The 19,972-nt window shown below is 36.7% G+C and overlaps 3 protein-coding genes across 3 annotated transcripts; all 3 read left to right on the forward strand.

Moving 5' to 3' along the window:
• Positions 1-5,806: 5,806 nt before the first annotated feature.
• On the forward strand, positions 5,807-7,176 carry LOC143453031 (testis-expressed protein 11-like). Its single transcript, XM_076954183.1, has 4 exons — positions 5,807-6,306; positions 6,405-6,574; positions 6,695-6,877; positions 7,042-7,176. The coding sequence occupies exons 1-4, from the start codon at positions 6,258-6,260 to the stop codon at positions 7,174-7,176; spliced, it is 537 nt and encodes a 178-aa protein (XP_076810298.1). The 5' UTR covers positions 5,807-6,257.
• A 47-nt stretch (positions 7,177-7,223) lies between these two features.
• Positions 7,224-18,887, forward strand: LOC143452664 (testis-expressed protein 11-like). Its single transcript, XM_076953715.1, has 18 exons — positions 7,224-7,309; positions 7,478-7,723; positions 7,922-8,049; positions 12,931-13,065; positions 13,143-13,294; positions 13,513-13,602; positions 14,269-14,432; positions 14,516-14,618; positions 15,065-15,275; positions 15,511-15,730; positions 15,859-15,997; positions 16,461-16,531; positions 17,094-17,210; positions 17,359-17,614; positions 17,771-17,906; positions 18,079-18,205; positions 18,370-18,528; positions 18,712-18,887. The coding sequence occupies exons 2-18, from the start codon at positions 7,535-7,537 to the stop codon at positions 18,790-18,792; spliced, it is 2,478 nt and encodes an 825-aa protein (XP_076809830.1). The 5' UTR covers positions 7,224-7,309; positions 7,478-7,534; the 3' UTR covers positions 18,793-18,887.
• Positions 10,815-12,750, forward strand: LOC143452665 (uncharacterized). The gene is made up of 3 exons (XM_076953716.1): positions 10,815-11,123; positions 11,290-11,825; positions 12,022-12,750. The coding sequence occupies exons 1-3, from the start codon at positions 11,037-11,039 to the stop codon at positions 12,230-12,232; spliced, it is 834 nt and encodes a 277-aa protein (XP_076809831.1). The 5' UTR covers positions 10,815-11,036; the 3' UTR covers positions 12,233-12,750.
• Positions 18,888-19,972: the final 1,085 nt, after the last annotated feature.

Consider the following 19,972-nt stretch of genomic DNA (forward strand, 5'->3'; position numbering starts at 1 on the left):
GACGAAGTAAAAAAACACCGATATTTGATCTGCTTCAATTGTCCTAACATGCAGCAATTGCACTCATTGTAGAAGGAAAAATTGCTCAGCATCGTAAAACAAGCTGTAGCAAATGGCATTTTTTTCAGAAACAAATGCAGTGTATTTCCACATTAAAGTTAATGCAATCAATGTTGTACTGACTCCAATCATATTTTCTCATGAGTCGACTTGACATGACAAAATATTGATTCTAGTCAGAAAAAATGACTTGGTTACAACAATGAATGGAATACCTGCATAAGTTTTACCATAGCTAGCCTATATACTAGCAATGTGCAACAAGGACAATTACTCGGATTAGTGTAAATCCGAATATCAAACAGGTCGACAAAAACGAATCCCGAATCTATTTGTATCAGCATTAAATGATAAAACTTCATCAAAAATCTGTCAAATCTTGTTTGTAACATGACGTAATTGGTAAAAATTAATGATCAAATGGCAATTTGAAAAGCAAAAGCCTGAAGTAAATGAACTTCAGTAAGAAATTTTGACTCTAGTTTAGCTTAGCCAGGAAAGTAGATCATCATTTCTTATCAAATTCAATAAATTTATTAGTAATATTGGGTTCGCCATTGTTAGTATTTGTGCTTGTCCGAATCTTTCACAAAGGCGATATTAAGCGAATCTATTTGGGTTTGGATTCGTATTGGCCCATCCCTATTATACACTGACTTCGTTTACGATAGTTTGTTGATTGCAAATGTAATATTCTTGAATTGCCAGAAGCTTTAACACAATCTAAACTGGGCAATCCCATAGCACTTGAGAAAAAGTTAGAAGCCCAAAACTTCAATGAGCTATGACGTAACTTCTTACCCCACAATACGATGATGTCATAGTGACGCTACAGTTTCGTAACTTTGAGATGGTTGTGCACTTTCATACTAGACATTTTGTGGTCCCAAATCGGCATTTATTTCATAAGTAGGTATGGTCACCGGTACACTAGATAGCTGCAAAACGCTCATGGCAGTTTGAATGGCTAGTTTAGTGTGTTTTCAATGTGTCACTGATTAAAAAGCTTCTAGATTGGACGATTGGTTATAGTATCACTGAAGACTAACTTAGAAGTAGGAAATGGTTTTCTTTTAGCCTTAAATCGCATCATTTTAATTTTTGTTTTCGGGGATTACCCAAAATAACAAATTATTATAGTGACGTTTTAATACCCTGTAGAATCATGAAAGAAATGTTAGGTAATAGTTTACTAAAACATACGTTTTAGTATGCCATGGTTAAGTAGTTCGCACAATTTTTATTCAGTATTGATTAATGAGCAGAATACTCTACATATATCAGTAGAGCTCAATACTTGGATCGCAATCAGTACATCGAGTTGATATAACGGCAATAAAAATATTTTCTACGATATTTGCTTGTTATCAGTTTCTTTTTAAACATACACAAAAGGAGACCGCAAAACCGTTTATTTAAACATTGGGATATAAATATCATTAAATATTGTATTTATAAAGTATCTAATTATTATATATATTTAACAATCATTTTGAGAATTCCTATTTTGAATGATCACTTTAACTTGTCTTCACAAGCCGGTAGGGCATTTTTACTACCATCATTCAATTTTAACATGATCGTGTATCTACTATTTATTACAAATATTGTAGTTGAAGGGGTTATAGAGGCATGATTTCCTAATGACAATATTATACTTTTATTTGTTTCGTACTGTCTATCTTTTATTGCACTTGTAGGTCTCAATATTGTGCCCTCTCTTGGCCACAGAAACGAGGCTCCGGAACCTAGGATGGAGTTTATTTCGTGCGGTTTTCATTAAACATCTCTTTGTTGTGCATTTAAAAAAAATATTTTTTATAAAAATACGTTTTGATCTTAGCTGAAACCTCTTAAAAAGTTTATCTTTGTCTCTAACTTTTTATTAAACCGTTGTTAAGCATGAATTTTTTTAAACATTGTGATGTTTTTTAGACTTAAACATAGACCATTTTTTGACATCACTTCAAAGATCACTTAAAACTCTATGTACTCTCTGGTGGCCTTTTGACCCCAGCTTAATCACTGAGCTACTTTAAAAAAGATATTACTCTATTTTGATTTTTGATTGTAATGAAATGGTGGTTTATCGTTCCTTAGCCTGTAAGGACGACCACTTCAATTACAAAGTTTGTCTGTAGAATTGTTGTCTGTCCTCGATGATAAATGAGTCTCAGGTCGTTGTTTCGCTTCTCTTAATCTTAGAATCAATTGTACACCATGACAACTGTATAAACTGGTTATATTGTTTCTTGTTTAAACGATTACATTAAATAAGACATTGTGACAGCTACACAATAAAGTCGACCACTTTCTATGGTTAACTTCGTAGACTGTCACGCATTGAACAACTATGAATAACAACGCACGCAAAGCAGGCATGCACGACATTTTTGTCACGACTTAATATGATAAGCCAGGGGTGTCAAACTCAATCGCACCAGGGGCCAAAACTCAAAACTTATTTAACGCCGCGGGCCGGTCAAGGATAAAACTTTATTGAACATTTCGTGACAAGAAACATGAGTTGGAACAGGCAGCGAAACAACACCAAATTTTTGATGTTTTTGACGATTCTTGACTGGGCTATTTTTGATTATTCTTCTCTTACATCGGTATATTTCATTTTTCTCTTTGCAAAAGCATTAAATAATTAACAAACAATAAAGAAAAAAGCAGCCCAGATTACAAGCGTTAGAATAAATCGATTTATTCTGTCGAATTGTGGGGCAACTGCTGTGCTGCTGTATTTTACGATTTGTTATAATCTTGTTTCTTGCTTGAAAAAAGTAAGTTTTACTATACAATGATATCGCGGGCCAGAAATAGTTCTATGTATAAAATAGCATTGCGGGCCAAGTTTTAATGTAAAGCGGGCCGGATGTGGCCCGCGGGCCGGGAGTTTGACACGTATGCGATAAGCAGAGAGGAATCGATTACGTAACGCAATGCTTTGCTTTGCCGATTTCCGTAAACAAGTATTCTATGCGGCATTCGATTTGCAAGCAATTTTATAATATCATCACAACATCATTAACCTTTTTCATACTTTTTTCAAATGTAATACGCAGTGGTATTGTAACAGCCATAGAGAGAAAAATAAGTCAGCTATCCTATTCCGATAATGTGGGTTGTTTTGTCATTTGTTTACATACGTGAGGGCGCAGGATTGAAAAGGACAGAGTAAATAGGGCATAGGCCTACTGGACCGGAAGGGAAAAAATGTTTTTTTACCATCCCGAGTTGTAAGATGTCGATATCTTAGGCACTTGACTAAAAGTTGGCGATTTTTTCGCTGTAGGCTGCTAATGTCTGTCATTAATAGGTAACCAAGCATATAAAGCTGAGATGTCTCGCTTATATGTTTTCACTCCTTTATCTGTATGAGTAGTTAGTATATCAAGATATTATTGCTTTCTACCTCATAAAACTTACTTACTTAGGCCTTCATCTATAGGTATGCAAAAGATTTATCGGGTCTAGTATACAAGTGCACAATCAGATGACGTCAGAATTTGGGTAGCTGGAGCCTACAACTTGTACAGTATACTACAGGTAGACCCGATTTATCTACGCTGAGAGGCCATTGGCTAGACGTTTGAAATTTGGATAGACTTCCACTGACCCAACTTCAAGCATCAGAATGAACCGTGAAATTTGTTAGTTAAGCTTAATTGCGCATGTTTTTAAAATGTGACATGTAGGCAAACTTTTGTAACACATTATTTTACAGTTTTTAACTTGGTGTTGCTGCTGCCCAGAGTGGTAGGCCTATCGAAGGTTTATGCCAGCAGTCAAAATAGTTTACATCAACGAGAATATTACATCAAAATAGTTTATTTTAAAAATCTGCCCTCTTAAAAATATGTACTGTATGTAGGCTATGTCAAAAATTGACATACACAAAAATCCGCCAGCGTAAAACCTGCATTTTGTTTTCCACCATAGATAGCAGTGTGGCTGCTGCCTAGGCCTTTCAGGGCCAGGTTAGAAACCAGGGTGCATTCCACGTAAGTCCAGATCTTCGGCGTAAACTGGGTTTGACTTTGGTGTGGCACAGAGCATCACCATCACAGAGCATCTTAGCGCAGCCATGGCAACCGCAAACTCACTTTGCTCTTACATTTTTCCCTTGTTTAGACGAAAAAGAACATAGTATGTGTTTCTCTAAAGATTACAGTTGGCATAACTTGTTAAGTATATTTGTATTGTACACTAAACTTTGGCAACGCACCGTGAGTTGGAAAACATATTTGGCACTTCTCAACAAGATCTTGAGGAAGCAGCACATTTGGCTCCACACATTTGCATTGAGCAAAATGTTAAAATATTCTCAAGCTGCAGTTTTCATTCTTTCCACTGTAGGCTACTGACCATGCGTGTCTGCTATGTAGATAGTAACCTTGTTACTTGTTAAGTAATAATCTTGACTAAAAGTAATTTCATAATCTGTGATTGTAATTTTGTAAAGTTAAAAAATTTAAAGTGTTGGCATGCACTACAATTTCAAATCTTTTGGTGATTTATTATACAAGTGGGTCTTAAAACAATCATTTTGTCTTCTTCGTTTATTATATAGCAGGCAGATCACAAAACTTGAAGTGGTGTTTATGAGTCTTGTGTGTGCAGACTTGGGTTAAGGCGATCATGTCTTCCAAATGATGGAGTAAATGTTACATGAAATGGTTTTCTTTGAATTCCAATCAGCCTTTTTAGACTGCTGTTACAAATAAATGGAATAATTAATTTATGCCAAAACCCGGGCATAATTAGAAAAACAATCAATTTTTTAAAGATTTCGATCAATTTATTCAAATAAACTGTGCGATTTGGATGAATGAGTCAAGTACTTTCCATAAGCCTTCCAGAGTTGGGATGGTTAGTTCTAGAACGTTACCAAATAAATACAGTAATCAATGCAATAAAGCGGTATTTTCAAATCCATAGCAACCTATAAAACTGTTACATAGGCTTTGAAATATTTTTCAATGAAGTTTTGACTAAGACAGGTTTTACATGCATCATACTTTGAAAACTCAGCGCAGCATTTTTTAAATATTGTTACAAATAAACGTTCGTAAACTTTGCCCTTCAAACAGTTTTGCTATTTCAATTCACATTTATGCAGTGCATGTTGTTCTATATTTAAGTTATTACGATGCGTCAGTAGCATTGTTTGCTAGAATAAATGATGCCTGGTTTACAGTGCACAGGACATGTTGTTAAAGTAGGCTTATCATTAACTGGGTAAATAAGAAGTCAACCTAAGATGGGGTATGCCCCGGTGGCATAGATAGAAAGTTTATTCAGTATGGTATTTGCAATTGTGTCTTTTTTATTGAAGTTGTAGCTATTAAAGTAACTGTACAGGTAATAAGGCACATTAATTTTTATTTGCACTCAACTCTATAATTACTCAGTATTTTCAACCCACATTTGACCATTTTACAATTTGAGTATATTGTTGCATTTTCTGATTTGTCGGTACTGATATTTTTGAATGGTCCACGAAGTAAACAAGTTTTTCTAGTCTTCATATACTTCCCAAAGTAATCATGTAGGTTTACCACTCTAGAACGGATGGAGTTACCAAAAAACACCTACAAGATATCAGCTATGAAATTTAACCAAACGAACCAAGGTTACAAACAATTACTGTCAACTTGCAAGGTGTTTGAAATCAAAATTTGCATTTGAGCGAAAAAGTATGGTAAATGGGTTTATTACACCTTGTCTTTTTTAGACAAGTTTTAATTGCTCATATCAGAATGCAGAGTTTTTAGACAACCTAGGAATATGAGTTTAAAGCTGGCTTACTGTACACCTTATCACAAATTTCTTAACTTGCTTCCAGACTTGTTAAATATTGTATTTGTATCTGTTACAAAATACCTTAGCATTGGTAACCTAATTATACAAAAGTTTGAGATTTTTATTATAATTGGGTTGGAGGCATAGAGAACAGAAGGTTTTCAAAAGATTTTGTGAAAAGAAATAGATAAAATATATTTAATTTTTAATTATAGGTGTTATGAAAATATCTTATTTAAGGTTACATTTTATTAGTTGCTTAAAAATGGCTAATAAGTGCATGCAGTAGATTAACATAGCAGAGTAAGGACTGCTTGCTTGCTTTTAGATTAAATTTCACATTTGCTCTGTTAGTTTTGTAGTTTTCGTAAAAAAATCTGAGATACATGGACTCAGTTATAGGAAAACTGACATCATTTGCAGCATCTGCAGAATGTAAGTTACTCCCAGGATTTTGTCATTAATTTCAGGCTTTGTCACAGAATGGTTTGCCAGGTACTCGAAAAAAATGGCTTTTGTTTTTCTTTTTGCAGGTATAACGAAAAGCTTAGAAGAATGCAAAACTTCAGATGACGTCATAATTAAAAATGCTTCCTCCGTCAACGAAGTCTTGAAATCGCAATGGATGGCGAACTTTTGGAAAACTAATGAGAATTTATCGAATAGTCAGAACAATTTTCAGTTAAAATTCTTTTCAAGTCAGGTAAACTTCTGTCTATCTATACTAACTGGTTAAAGATCACAATCCTTGATCGTCCGTGTGCAACCCGCGTTCTTTTTAAATGCAGAGCAAAGCATAATGCTGCTGTTTTATACGTTACAGCTTGAAGAAGTGGTAGTTGGTTTGTGGAACGCCACAGTCACCCGTCAGACGACGAAATCAATCCAAGACAAAACGATTGCAACACTCAGGCAGTTATGTTATGATCTGCTCTCTTCACCCCTTTGCGCTAATGTACGGCCAACGGATCCCAGGCACAGCACGTATCTTCATCGCCGTGTTATGGTATTACTATTTTTTCCAAAAATTATCGCTAATATCGCATTACAGATATGCACATACTTCCTTACGATGAACTCGTTTTCGTTGTTGTGGAGATGCGCTACTTTATTACCTCCTAAATTATTAGACAGTAACAACTCAATAATTTTAACGTATCTGTCACGCAGATGGCGACGAAAGCCGGTAAAGGGTGGATGGATATTGGAAATTACGAATGCGCAGAGGCCATCTTACTTAGAGCGAAAGAAGACTCCGAAAAACTTCAAGCTCTTTTTAAATCTTCAAGTACTGTCATTACGTGAAAGCGTATGTGTGTTTCAGGAACAGTCTAAGTTTAAAATGTAATTTGCAGATGACGAAGAACCCGTGGAAACACAGGAGGTGGTTTTACTCAATAAAAATGTCATACTCGTCCTTTGCCACTTGGCTGAAATTGTAAGTACGTTTACTCTCTTGACTGATACGCCATTTATGCCTATTTTCTGTTGCTAGAGTCTTGTCGTTTCAAGATTTTTCGTTTGTGCATAATTTTGTTCAATATATCACAATTATTTACACGATTTTAGTTGATTTAAAACATGTGCATTTTCACTGGTATCTTAGGCGTATGAAACGAAAACTTTCGCCTTTTCCTTCGAGCATATCAACGCTGCCTCAGAAATGGAATGCCTCCAAGCCGAAGATAAGGAACCGGACGAGTACAAACGAGAAAGGGACAGAATCTCGGCTCTTGCGTACAACTTCGGCCTCAACGCTTCTATTAAGCATAAACATGATGATTCGATCAAATGGCTCAATTTCAGTTACGAGTTCAGCAAGAAACGAAAGGCTGCGGACTTGAAGCTAATGGTAAGTCTCTGTGTCATGGCAACCATAACAGACCTTTTAAGAGCCAGTTGTAGCAGACGCTGGAGAATTGAATCAAGGGTTACAAGATTGTGAGCAACTAATCAGTTCATCAATAGTATTGGTTGTAAAATCGCTCTCATTCGATCCATTGTATAACCTTCTCCAACGGACACTTAACATTGTGTGGTCGCATTTCAGGCGCAAACGCTCCGCTTGCTGGCGCACGTTTACTATGAGACAGGTGTTCCTGAAAACATGGCAAAAGCGCTCGGAACTTTGGAGATCGCAAACAGCCATTTCTGCCATCCTGCAGGATTACATTTAAGGTACGATCAAACAAATTTGTGTGAGTTTTTATTCTTAGTCCTATTTTGATCGGATTATTAAAGGGCGAGGACTTTGTTGCGTAACTATTGTGCATTTGTATAGCTATTGTTCGATCAGGCTGTTACTGCGTTTAAGTTGGCCAAATAATAGCTGAATTCTAGTTTTTTTTGTCAAAGGCAAACCTCATCAATCAAAACTAAGTGAGGTTGATCGCGACAACGCCTAATTGCTTCTTTGCATTGCACTTTACAAACAATGACATTTGTTTTTAAACAATGACGCCCGTAGTGTGTAGGGCATAAGAACGCCAGATGTAGCCTAAACAGCGAGCGATGAACCCCCTTTAACTTCAATTTATTTGAAGTGTTTATCATAATGTCGACACGGCTCACCAGGCGACCTTCCGTATTGTTATCATATACAGTTCAACGTACGATGAGGCTGCCTATATAGGCCGACTATGATCCCCGTAAAAATATTTACACCGACCTCACAGTAATGACAAATCCGTTTGAAAGGACGTCCTTACCCATACTTATCCTTACCCATATTGTACAACGCGATCAAGATTAGTGGTCTCTATCTTTGAAGAACACTAAAGCGGTCTTGATGCCATACCACCCTGTTATTGGTTTTGATGGTCTGATCTTAAACAAACATATTGCTTTCATGAATAGAGCTTTAAATGAACATAAATATGCGGTGTTTTCCTACATAATAAGTAGAGGATAAGCCTGTTGTTTTTTTACCACAACTTGACCGACCACTGGTATCGAAAACATGATCACTATGGTGAAATGATACGTGTTCATATTAATATGTTAAATGTTAAGGAACGTTTATTCGTTTGTACCGGAAATATAAGCCGCTTGTAATTGCTTAACTGTTAATTACATTGTTATTGGAGAGATTAATGCAATCGAACTGTTTTATGCTCGCCAGCCAACATATGTAACCAATTTCCGTTACAACTGAAGTTATTGCCGATTATAATTTAACCTAGAAATACCCAATTTTCTGCCGGTGGATCATATAATTCTGTACAAAATTGCTTTTAGTTTAAGTTTTACATTAAGTGGACCAATACACATCCCACATTCCGCCCCCAAACCCAGGTTGTGTTGTCCTTATTTCATTGAGCAGAACGAAACTGTATACTCTGTTTACCATGTGGACGCTGCGCTTACATAGAAGTTACTTTTTATCCAGTCCATCGCCAACATACCGCGCGTTGATTGTCCTCGGTAATATGACACTTCGTCCATAGTGGAACAGACGTCATCGCGTTTGGTGGCGAAATTTTTAATCGATGGTTAAAATATTTCCAAGGTAAACAACGCGCACGCGACCACAGATAAAGGTCATATATATAGATGTAGTTGTTCCTTTTCACCTTTTTTTCGAATCAATTGATTGACGTTTGTAGTCAAAAGGGCGATGTTTTCTTTGTGTACTGGACGTTTCCAGTAGAAATATGTTTACGGAGATTGCCTTTTTATTGTGCCAAACGCTTCTTGCGTTATTATTTACTCTAGTGCGACCGTTTACGTTGGAAACGTTAAAACGTAACGCAACTTAACGTGTTTATTGCTTTTTGTCAGTAAGTTTTATCGCTTAATCAAAATGTTTGTTTTGTTTTTATTTGTCAGAAAATCGTTTCATTTCTCACAAATTTCTTTTATTTAATCCCTGGGAATATTCTTCTCTTCTTTTTAATGAAATTAATTTATACTCATAATTAATGATATCAAAATTACGCATTGGAATCTTTTTGGCACAATTCTGCCATTGCTTGACGTAATGCGGTTATTAAATTGACGATTACATGCTTTGTCCATTTATTGAATATGCAAAATTTCTTCGTATGTGAAAACAGTTACAAATTATTAAATAACTACAGACGCATCTCCTTAAATATGGATTCATTTTTGTCATATTCAAATTTATTTCAGAGTTTTTATTTTGTAATTTATTGCTTAAGCCCATTTTCAAATTTTATCTTTAAAACGTCAAAAAACAAATGGCCTCATACACTAGCGTTTCAAATCAGCCGTGGTTATTGCGTCATACACTGCACTCGATAGTATGTTACGTCATAAGTTGCGTCATCTGAACTAGTCTTTCATCATCACCTTAATGACGTAACGAACGTTTTTCGTTACGTCATTAGAAGAGATTTTCTTTTGTACAAATACGTGTGTGGCGTAATTTCAACCGCAGGTAATTTTCCACCTGTTATGGGCATCATTGTCGACCTGCTAGTCTTCGTGTTTTTATTATCAAAATATTTAATATTGCATCATCAGTATGATATAGATTGAGACTACTATATGAGATGTTTGTGCGGGCAACTTCTTGTCGTCAATTTGTTTGCCAGTTGACGAAACCTCTGGTTTCCGTAAATTGTTGAAATTTTCTGCTGAATTCTGTTGACCAGGGTTTCAGAGAAAATGATTAGGTGTCCAGCAACGTCTTGCTTTAAATTGCCGTATCGTAACAGCACAGTAGCAAGACATCATTATTCCAGCTTCTGACCTCTAGTAACTCTCCATTTGTTCCATCACAATGCACACTTGTGCCAAGACAATAGCAATACCCACTTATGACGTCACAAAACCGCCCTCTGAAATCTGCTGACTAGTCAGATCATTGTTATGATTACTCTCTTCAGACGAGAGCCCACTCAAAACAGCTACTCACGTGACTTTGTTTACCTTACCGTATTGGCTTAACATGTTGTCAAACAAAGTAGTGTTTTGGGGCGGGTACTTTATATAAAGACACCACCCGCCCAGTTGGACCATTTTCGAAAAAGATTCTTCAGTTCAGCTCGGAAGTTTGTTTGTCAGCTTACTCACATCGGTCTGAACCGGTAACTGGAAAATACATCAAGCGGTGCTTTACAGTTCTTATCCCTGAGTTCTTCTAATATTTTGTTCGCGTAAGAAGAAGTGTCAATTTGCAGCATTTTGTGAAAGTCATCCCAATGGTTGTAGCAGTCGCAATGGAAAGTTCTGTTGGAATAGTTCAGCAGACTAAAACACCAACCAAGCCCATCAGTATTCCGCAAGCGGTAAGCTAAAATGAAGTGAATGAAATAAACCTAAATTAAAGCTACTTTAAGGGAATTGTACCAGTAGGTTTTTGGGTGTAGTATATACTTTGCTGCTAAAACATAAATTAGTTATAAAATGCTGTTTTTAGAACAAAATTTTATCAACTTTGATCGTTTTCTTCAGGAAAAACGCGACCATTCGTTCAACGACGGCGGAAGTCCACCGCAGAAAGCAGCTCAGAATCATGTCATGCGTTTCCTCAACGAAGAGCATCAATCACACAAAGATAACCAAGAAAACAAGGCCACAGAATCCCCGCAGAGCGACGAGGATTTCCTCCGCATCCCGGACGGATCACCGAGCTTCGTGAGTGTCATGGAGGAACTTAGGATCGATATTCCAGCAAAGATGCACCAAGATGAACCGACAGTTCCGTTATCACCACTTGTTCTAAGCGACCAAGACACGCACAGTAGCTCAGACGCAGGAGAACACACAGCAGACACAAAGGCAATGGCATACAGTCTTTCTCCCATATTAGTTCGTAAACGTGTCAACAGCGCATCCATGACAACGCCCAGCACGCAACGTGCGCGTTCCTATTCCTGGAATTATCGAAATAAAATTGGCGCAGAACGCAGGGTCAAACACGTGTCACTCGTTTTGCCAAAAGCAAGTGAATTACCGAGCAGCACGCATTCAAGCCCGTTAGTGCAGAGGTAAGTTGGTTAACAGAGATTTAACTTGTGCGTTTCAAGTTGAAACATATTTATTTTAATTAATGTATTTATTTTAACGATTTAAAGCGCTTCTAACTTTACATTTATAACACTAATTTTTAATACATTTCTTATATTTTTAAACTGGTAAACATACGCATTATCTTATTCTTATAAATTTATTTTTTGTTAACAGGAAACCAAACAAATCAAAAAATAACCAGAAAAAAACAAAAGTTGTTCATTTGATTCCGAAGTACAAATTTCTCACTGAAAACATCTCTGTATCTCACGAAGACATCGTGAAGGAACAGGAACGCGAGCGCTATTTGGCGGAAGGCTTCGCTGAAGTGAAATCGATATTCCACACTCCAATATTCGACCGGCTAGACGGCACGCCTGAGTAGTTTTTGTCATGGCAACCAGCTACGTCATTTTTTTTATCGACATCTTGAAATATGGGCCATTGCAATGCATCTGTCATCATATTTGCTTATAAATGTGACTTTTTGTATTGTATAAACAAAGAAAAACGATTGTGGTTAGCTTCCATTTTTTTGTGTTGTATTTCTTCGCATTCCGACGCTGTGCTTTTCTGTTATTTATTTTTTGACTGATTTATCATTTCATTTTCATTTCATGTGTCATTTAATGCTGTTCTGTAACTCACTGTGTTCACAGGTGAAATACTTGAACTTGTTTTTACTGAAACCTTACTTTGTAATGAGATTACACAAATTTGCAAAAGTCATTTATCGGAGTCAATTGTGATTTATTGTCTCAGTACCCACCTCCTGTGTGATAGACAACTAAGAATTGTACATCGTTGCATTTGCCATTGCGCTTCGCTTTTGTTTGAAAATGACTTATTTTGCGTGCATGTCATTTGTTCATTTCGTCGTTTAATTAAAATTTTATTAAACAACACTGCGACTATATTCAATTCGAGAAAATCACATAAAACGTAGGAATTAGGAAATATAAACTTCACAACTCATTTGAAACATTACAGACGCTTAAAATTACCTTCTATAATCCTCCAAGTCATTAATGATAACTTTTGAAGACGTTTAACGGTATCCAAACTGCTTCGTACTTCTCTTAGGCTCAAGGTTATGTCCAAGGACAATGGCGCCAAAGACGATCAACTGAAGTCCGCGCTACTCGAACTGTTACGTCACAAAGAACTGACAATAGACCTTGGGCTCAGCGCTTGTAGGTTCCTCAATACATACAAGAGGTGAGAGAACACCTTTTCGAGGATAACTTAGTTATACAAATTTAACCTGAACTGCATAGCTTTATTGCAATTTCCAGATACGAAGCTTGTGAACTTGGGCTGAAAGAACTCTTGTCACGCTTCACTGGTTCTCGTCACGTGGGTAGAGTGCACGCGCAGCGCCACCAGGCGGCAATAGAACGTCTACCAGTTCAGGATGCTCTGGATTTTAGTGATAAATTTTTGGACGGTAAAGTCTAGAAAAGGCGGTTTTCAGTAAGATTTTAGTTGTGCAATACTGCAACAGTAAGGCTATACGTGAGTTTTAGACTGTTGCAGTATGTGCATTTGCTCAGTTCTTACGCGCTACAGTTCTTTCACCTGTTAGTTAGTAACTTAAATTTATTCTTGTACTAACGTATTATTTGTAAGTTTCAGCCTAACAACTTTCTAGAACTTGTTTTGAAGATCAAGAAGTCTTGACGTCATTCGATGATGAGTCATGCAAAGTGATTCAGCTGTCGCTATGGGAACAAGCAGCTAAATGCCACGACGCAGGTAAAATTCACCACCATAACTAAATTATATAGGTGCTATACTTGAATAGGTCTTACAGTCAACAAATCTTCCACTCGCTACATCATTTTGACTTTTTTCAAAAACATCCATCTAGCAACGTCCAAGACGAAAGAAACTTTCTCCGTGCCGATCGCATAACTGTTTAAACTGCTTGGTATTTATTGGTGGGGGGGAAGCTTAATAATGGAAGTTGTTTAGCATTCGGAAAATGTATTGTAATTATACGGTAATAATGATCTGACGCTTGAAACATCATCCCACACTTCCATGTAGCGAGATTACCTGGCGTTCGGTTATGCTCTAAAACAAATACTCTAAAGATCGAGCTGGATGACCTACATGTCAAGGCTATACCTTAAATCAGTATTTTTAACTTTATAAAAATATTTACTACAATGCCGATGCAGTATTATCTGCCACCATTACGAGATATTTCAGTTAAGCGACGCGAAGCTAAATTAACGTTGGTTGTATGTTAAACAAATAAGCAATAAACAATAAGCCGGGTTTTCGCCACGTAAACGATAAACCGCAACACATGCTCTACCCTGCCAATATAGTTTGTATTCTCACGTATAGTAGCGCATAATAAGGTTTTCCTTCTACGACATGTGCTCATGCAACATAAACTTAGGTTATTTGCAGGGGAGATGGACCACTGCATGCGCTGGTACGATCAATCTCTTCGGTTATTTTTATACGGAAAGTCACTGGACGAGGTGAAAAGCGACCGACAAGCATGTGACAACGTTGCTAAGTTACAGAGAAATCGTGCCAGCTGCTTACTAAGTCTTGCTCGATTCGCAGAGGTGAAAACTTTTTTTAGTATAGTGACGTCATAATGACGTAGCGTACACAATGTACCTATGTGACGGTTGCTTGTGCATTGCAGGCTGAAGAAGCAGCAAGAGCGGCAGTTGAATTTGACAATGATTCCTTGCTATCCAGTTTCACTTTGTTCAAGGTGGCGATTGCAAAGTGTGACGAGAACGAAGGTATTACGGACTCGAGTAATCTATCCAATAACGATTCATTGTTTTTTGTCAGATACAAGGCTTTGTGTTTGTGGTAAATATTTTGTTATATAATTTTGGAGTGGATTGTAGAATTGCAAGAGATAGTTTACACATTTGCCGCGATGGACTATAGTAATTACTTAGTACGTGATTGACGACCCTAAATGTTTATCACAGTTTAATGATTGTATAGTTACAGTTACATTTTATTTTACGACAACTACGTACTACCAGTACGGGCACATTCACTGTTTACGATCAATAAGGCAATGTGTTTCCGGTATTATAATGAAATAAATACATGTAATGAAGAATAAAATCGATTTAACAATTGGAAGAAGTAATTTATTTTTTGGCTTCGGTTTAATCATGGAGCGTGTTCACTTTTCATATCATCTTTCATATCATCTTTTTAATATTCACAGCGGTTGAAGCGGTGAAAAATCTGACCAGCAAGAAAGACATGGATTGCTCAACAGCACCTTTTAGCGGCAAAAAAGTTTCCACGCGTCACGCCCTCATTTGTCTGGCTGCACAACTCGCCTTGGAAAGAAGCCAACGCCAGGTTGCCATGGTCACACTGCGTTACTTAGCAACTACAGGCGACCAAAATTATTCCAAATTAGTTGCATACAGGTGATTCTTTCGGTTTCAGAACATGTAGGTGCAAAATAACATAAAATAATGCACACACATTTCTAAATTACCCATTTTTATGGATTTTTGGTAGAAATGTTTTTGTGGAAACTCTTTAAGTGTATTCTTTTATGTCACAACAGCATACAATCCAATTCTTATTCATTTTACCTCTGGAATTTTGTGGTTTAAACCACTTAAAATTTTGAAAAAACTTATTGAAAGTATTTTACAGATGTTTAATTCGCTTGTACCTAACCATGGCAGAAGAAGTAGAAGGCGACGAAACTACATCGAGTTTTGTCAATGCCATCGACGGGAAAACAACAAACGCTGATCCCGCCGCTCACAGCAACGAAGTCGAGCCGATGGAAACAGAGAGTGAAAACATTAATTGGAAAAGTCGCTTTTGTCTCATGACAGCTGCCATAAAATCCGCTTTTGAATCTTATGAGGTAATAAACCTTTTTGTAAGGTTACGTTTGGGGTCTGGGATAGGTTAATGGTTTATGTAACATTTTCTGTTAAAAGTTTGAAGAAATTTTGGTATAAAACCTTCGTAAAAATTGTCAATGTCTATTAGGTATTGAAGCATATTAAATTAAGTTTGAAACCAAACGATGCTCATCAGTTAGACAAAGGACTTGTGTTACCAGGCAACGAAAATCACGTGATTAATGACGAAGAGTATGACAAAGAAGTGACGTGGTTCATGAAAATTGGTAGATAAATTAACAGTTCTTAATTGACACAAACAGTGCTTCATTAACAAATAATAAATAAATCACCAGCTTCAATTATACAGTTCTCAAATAACCACTGAAAAATTAAATAAATTATCACTGGTTTAATATAACTAAGTTAAGTCATAATAGGCTATGGCAGGTGTCACCAAACTTTTTTCACAAAAGACCATAAAAGCATGACAGCTGTCGATCGTGTCCCGGATTCCCGCTTTGTTCAATAAGCTACCATACAATAATTATATTTGTGGCACATTAAGACGGTTCGGACAGACGGCCCAAGGGCCGTGGTTTGGTGACCCCTGGGTTATGGCGTCAGTTTTACATATACAAGTGTTTTGAATTTGTATCTGTGTTTGAATATTTGGAAGGTACAAGTTAGTATATATAGTAAGTTAGTACGAGTTAGTATATATAGTAAGTTATCGATCTGCACTTACAGCATGGAATATGGCGCTTCAGTTCAACCAGAACCCGGTGACCATGAAACGTCTTTTTATGTTGTGCCAAGACGTAAGTGAGAAATATCTAAAATGTTTATTAACTTACAGTATTTGCTAATTTTCTTTGACAATTTTTTTAACCTTTAACATTCGTCGGCTTCACGCTCTGTTGATCAAACCAATTGCAATTGATAGTTGTAGAGAGTCTCCTTCGTAGACGATATAACTTGGGTAGGGTCGAAATTGATTTAGTATGCCAAACTGTTGTTGTAAATACTACCACAGCGGAGATTTTCATAATACTGTTTCATGACATGTTTCGGATTTGTGTGGAATAAAATAGTGTTATAAATATCCCTGCTGTAGTTGTACTAAATCCAACAGTTTGCTATAAAAGACAAACAAACAGTTAAGCTTTCGGCTTGCCTTCTAATCGCGAGACAAACAGCTTATACCTCGTTTAAAACTGTGTTTTTTGTGTGTAATGAAATAGTATTCTGAATATCCCTGCATGCTGTAGTTACATGAATTACCACAGTTTGGTATACCATTCCTTCGTAGCTTAAAATGAAGTTTATTTTATATGATAAGTGACAGGCTGATTATGATAAAATAACTAACTCAAAATTTAGTTGCTCAATCTGAGTGAAAGCAACGAGGGTGTTCTCTTACGTCAGAAAACTTGCTTGCTCATGTGCGCCGCATGTGGTCTCGCAATAGCCAGGAATGCGGCGTCGTTTGATGATTCGGTAAAGCTCTTTCATGTGCACCTTCTGTACTAATCTACATTAGTTAAGCTTTGCTGTAAATAGGCAAAGTGCTTTGTGATATAGTTTAGCTTTGGCCTGTATCGAATGTTTCAGTCGAAATCATTTACGTTTTGGATAAACGTTTTAGAGGAAAGAACTTAACGCTGTCCTGGATATCACCGCGCGGTGCCAAAAAGTTTGTGACAAATTGGCCGGGTTGGAAGAAGCCCAAACGCCGCAAAAAGAAGACAAAAGCTCCGTGCTTCTAGCATTGTATCGTTTTGAAGCTCTGGCTAAGCTCACCAAGCCTAATCAGAAAGGCGTGAGCGAAAACGTTAACTTTTACTTCGACGAAATAACTAGATTTCGTTTGGCGGATTTTAAAACTTATGAAACTCTAGCAGGTATGTTATTCCATCCTTCTGTTAATAATTGGAATTACAGAAAAGACTAATTAAAAACGGTTACTATAAGCAATAATTAGTCATTAAACAGAAGTTATATTAAAGCATTATCTTTTACTTGGGAAACACAAAGAAAGTATAGTTCCTCGTTTTTAGCATTATCCATCGAACCACCAGCACGTCATTCAGATGTTTGCAAAAAAGCTTTGAAAATGGCATTAAAAGAAATTAATCGTAAGTTGGCGCAAGAGAGCAACAACGCAGACAAAACACCCCTCCTAAAAAAGAAAAGGTTATATATCTTAGATTTATATATTATTGTTTCGTATTACAGCATTTCAAGATCTGTTCGTTTTAACGTTTGCTTTGCACGTAACAAATTTAAGATGACCTTGAATGGACTAAAATTAAAATTAAAACTCAAACAATATCTTTCGAGCTCACTTCTTGCTCTTTTACGTCAGCTCCTTGTACCGGAAGTTAATTGATGTTGCTTTGGGTGAAGGAAGCTCCAGTGACCCATCCAGCAAGGAGGAAGCCTGGATGTACTTTAACGAAGTCCTTCAAGCAATGCAGAGCGACGTTTGGAAGGTGAAACTCGTTGGTGTAATTTTTTATCCATTGAACCATGCTTTTTGAGATTTCGGAAACATTCAGGTTCTGTACACTTCATGTTTAATTCACAACTTATTGTTTCATTAAATAATATACAACATTGCGCAAAATGTTCATTTTTTTGTTCCAATATCTTTTAGTATCCTGATATGGACGCCCTGTGGACGACGATTCGCTGCTGGAATACGGGGATTCACCTCTTCGTTGCTGATCACGTGATCGAGGCAGAGAAATGGTGCGCCCTCGCATTGCGCATGCTCGCTCAAGTGGAACGGTTTAAAGGAAGTTACGAAAATCACGTAAGTTGTTATAGAAGTTTTAGCCTAATGTTAAACACCATGTAAATACCTGTGACTTACCTGCGTTAGTGGCGAAAAACATACACTATGATGTGATTATTGTTAGCTTTAAAGAAAGAACATATTTTCTGTTCTTTGTATTGTATGTAAGTCGAATATTAAAACTTTTGTTTTATTATTCAGATGAATATCGTTTACCAAGAAATTTTGTCGAAGAAAGATTACGCAGTTGTGCGACAGCCTTCTTCCAATTTTGCATTATGATTGTTGATCCTGTTAGTCGTTGTTTGTCTTCTTTTGTGTTGATGTTTTTAAAGTTGTTGACTTTATTGTTTAATTAAACCAATTCTGTTTGACGTCATTACTGTGAGAACGCATAAATCGTATGCTTTCTCACAATCGAGAAAGTGTTATAGAGCTCACGCTGATATAGCCCATGGCTGTTCTAATTTAGGGGCTTGCTGTAAAGGACATAACAAAGGTGTTGTCAACGTGAGCGATTTGCATCGGCAAATTTGGCTTAAAGCTATATTTGCTGTTCATCGTGATCCACATGGCAATTTACCATGCAAGTCTTCTACAGGCATGCTATTGCTATAAAGGATGTATAAACTTTACTCACCAACATATGTCTCATTGACATTGGGCCGCTTGAATGCGAACGAAGATGTTTATACCAGGAACCACAGATTCGCTAACGGCAGGACGTCATACCAATGTCAATCATGTTGGTTGATTGACATATATATTTGAAAACTATATTCACAAAAAACAGACGTTGGGTTATAGTTAAAGCTCAAAGAAAAGGAATTAAACGACTATATGTATATAACAAAAAGGCTACGACTTTTAGAAGAACCTTCCCGCGACTCAACACTGCCTGGTGTCAACAAATTTCGGTCAAGAGAACGTGCGTAACAAAATTAGTAACGTAACCAAAACGGTGCGGAATTTCTATTGTAATTACCGAGTACACAATGCGTGATTAAAGACGAAAGAACTAAAGTGTGTGCTACAGGGAGAGCTAACAATACAACCAATACGAAAATATCGAAAGCGTCTAACAACAGATAAACCACCAAACAACAAACATATTCAAAGCAAAAACCGATAATTGAAATCAACGGGTAACAAAAACGCGTGTTTGATACACAGCATGTTTAGAAGTTGCATTTCTCGCCGAAAAACGGGTTTCTAATCATCACGGAAGTTATATTGGACTAGATTAGTGCTACTACCAAATGTCGAACATGCTGCCATGCCGTCCAGTAGAAAGTTTTGCTGTGATAAATTCGGTATAAAGACAACTATTTGTCATTTTTAGAATTGATCTATGCATTTTTTTATCTTGAAACACTGGGCTGTGCATTGTCAAAGATTTCTTTTATTGAATAGCACATATATGAAATCTAGTATGTGCCCGAAACTTGAATTTATTAAATGG

Source organism: Clavelina lepadiformis, chromosome 4, assembly GCF_947623445.1.
Source record: "Clavelina lepadiformis chromosome 4, kaClaLepa1.1, whole genome shotgun sequence".
Classification (NCBI taxonomy): Eukaryota; Metazoa; Chordata; class Ascidiacea; order Aplousobranchia; family Clavelinidae; genus Clavelina; species Clavelina lepadiformis.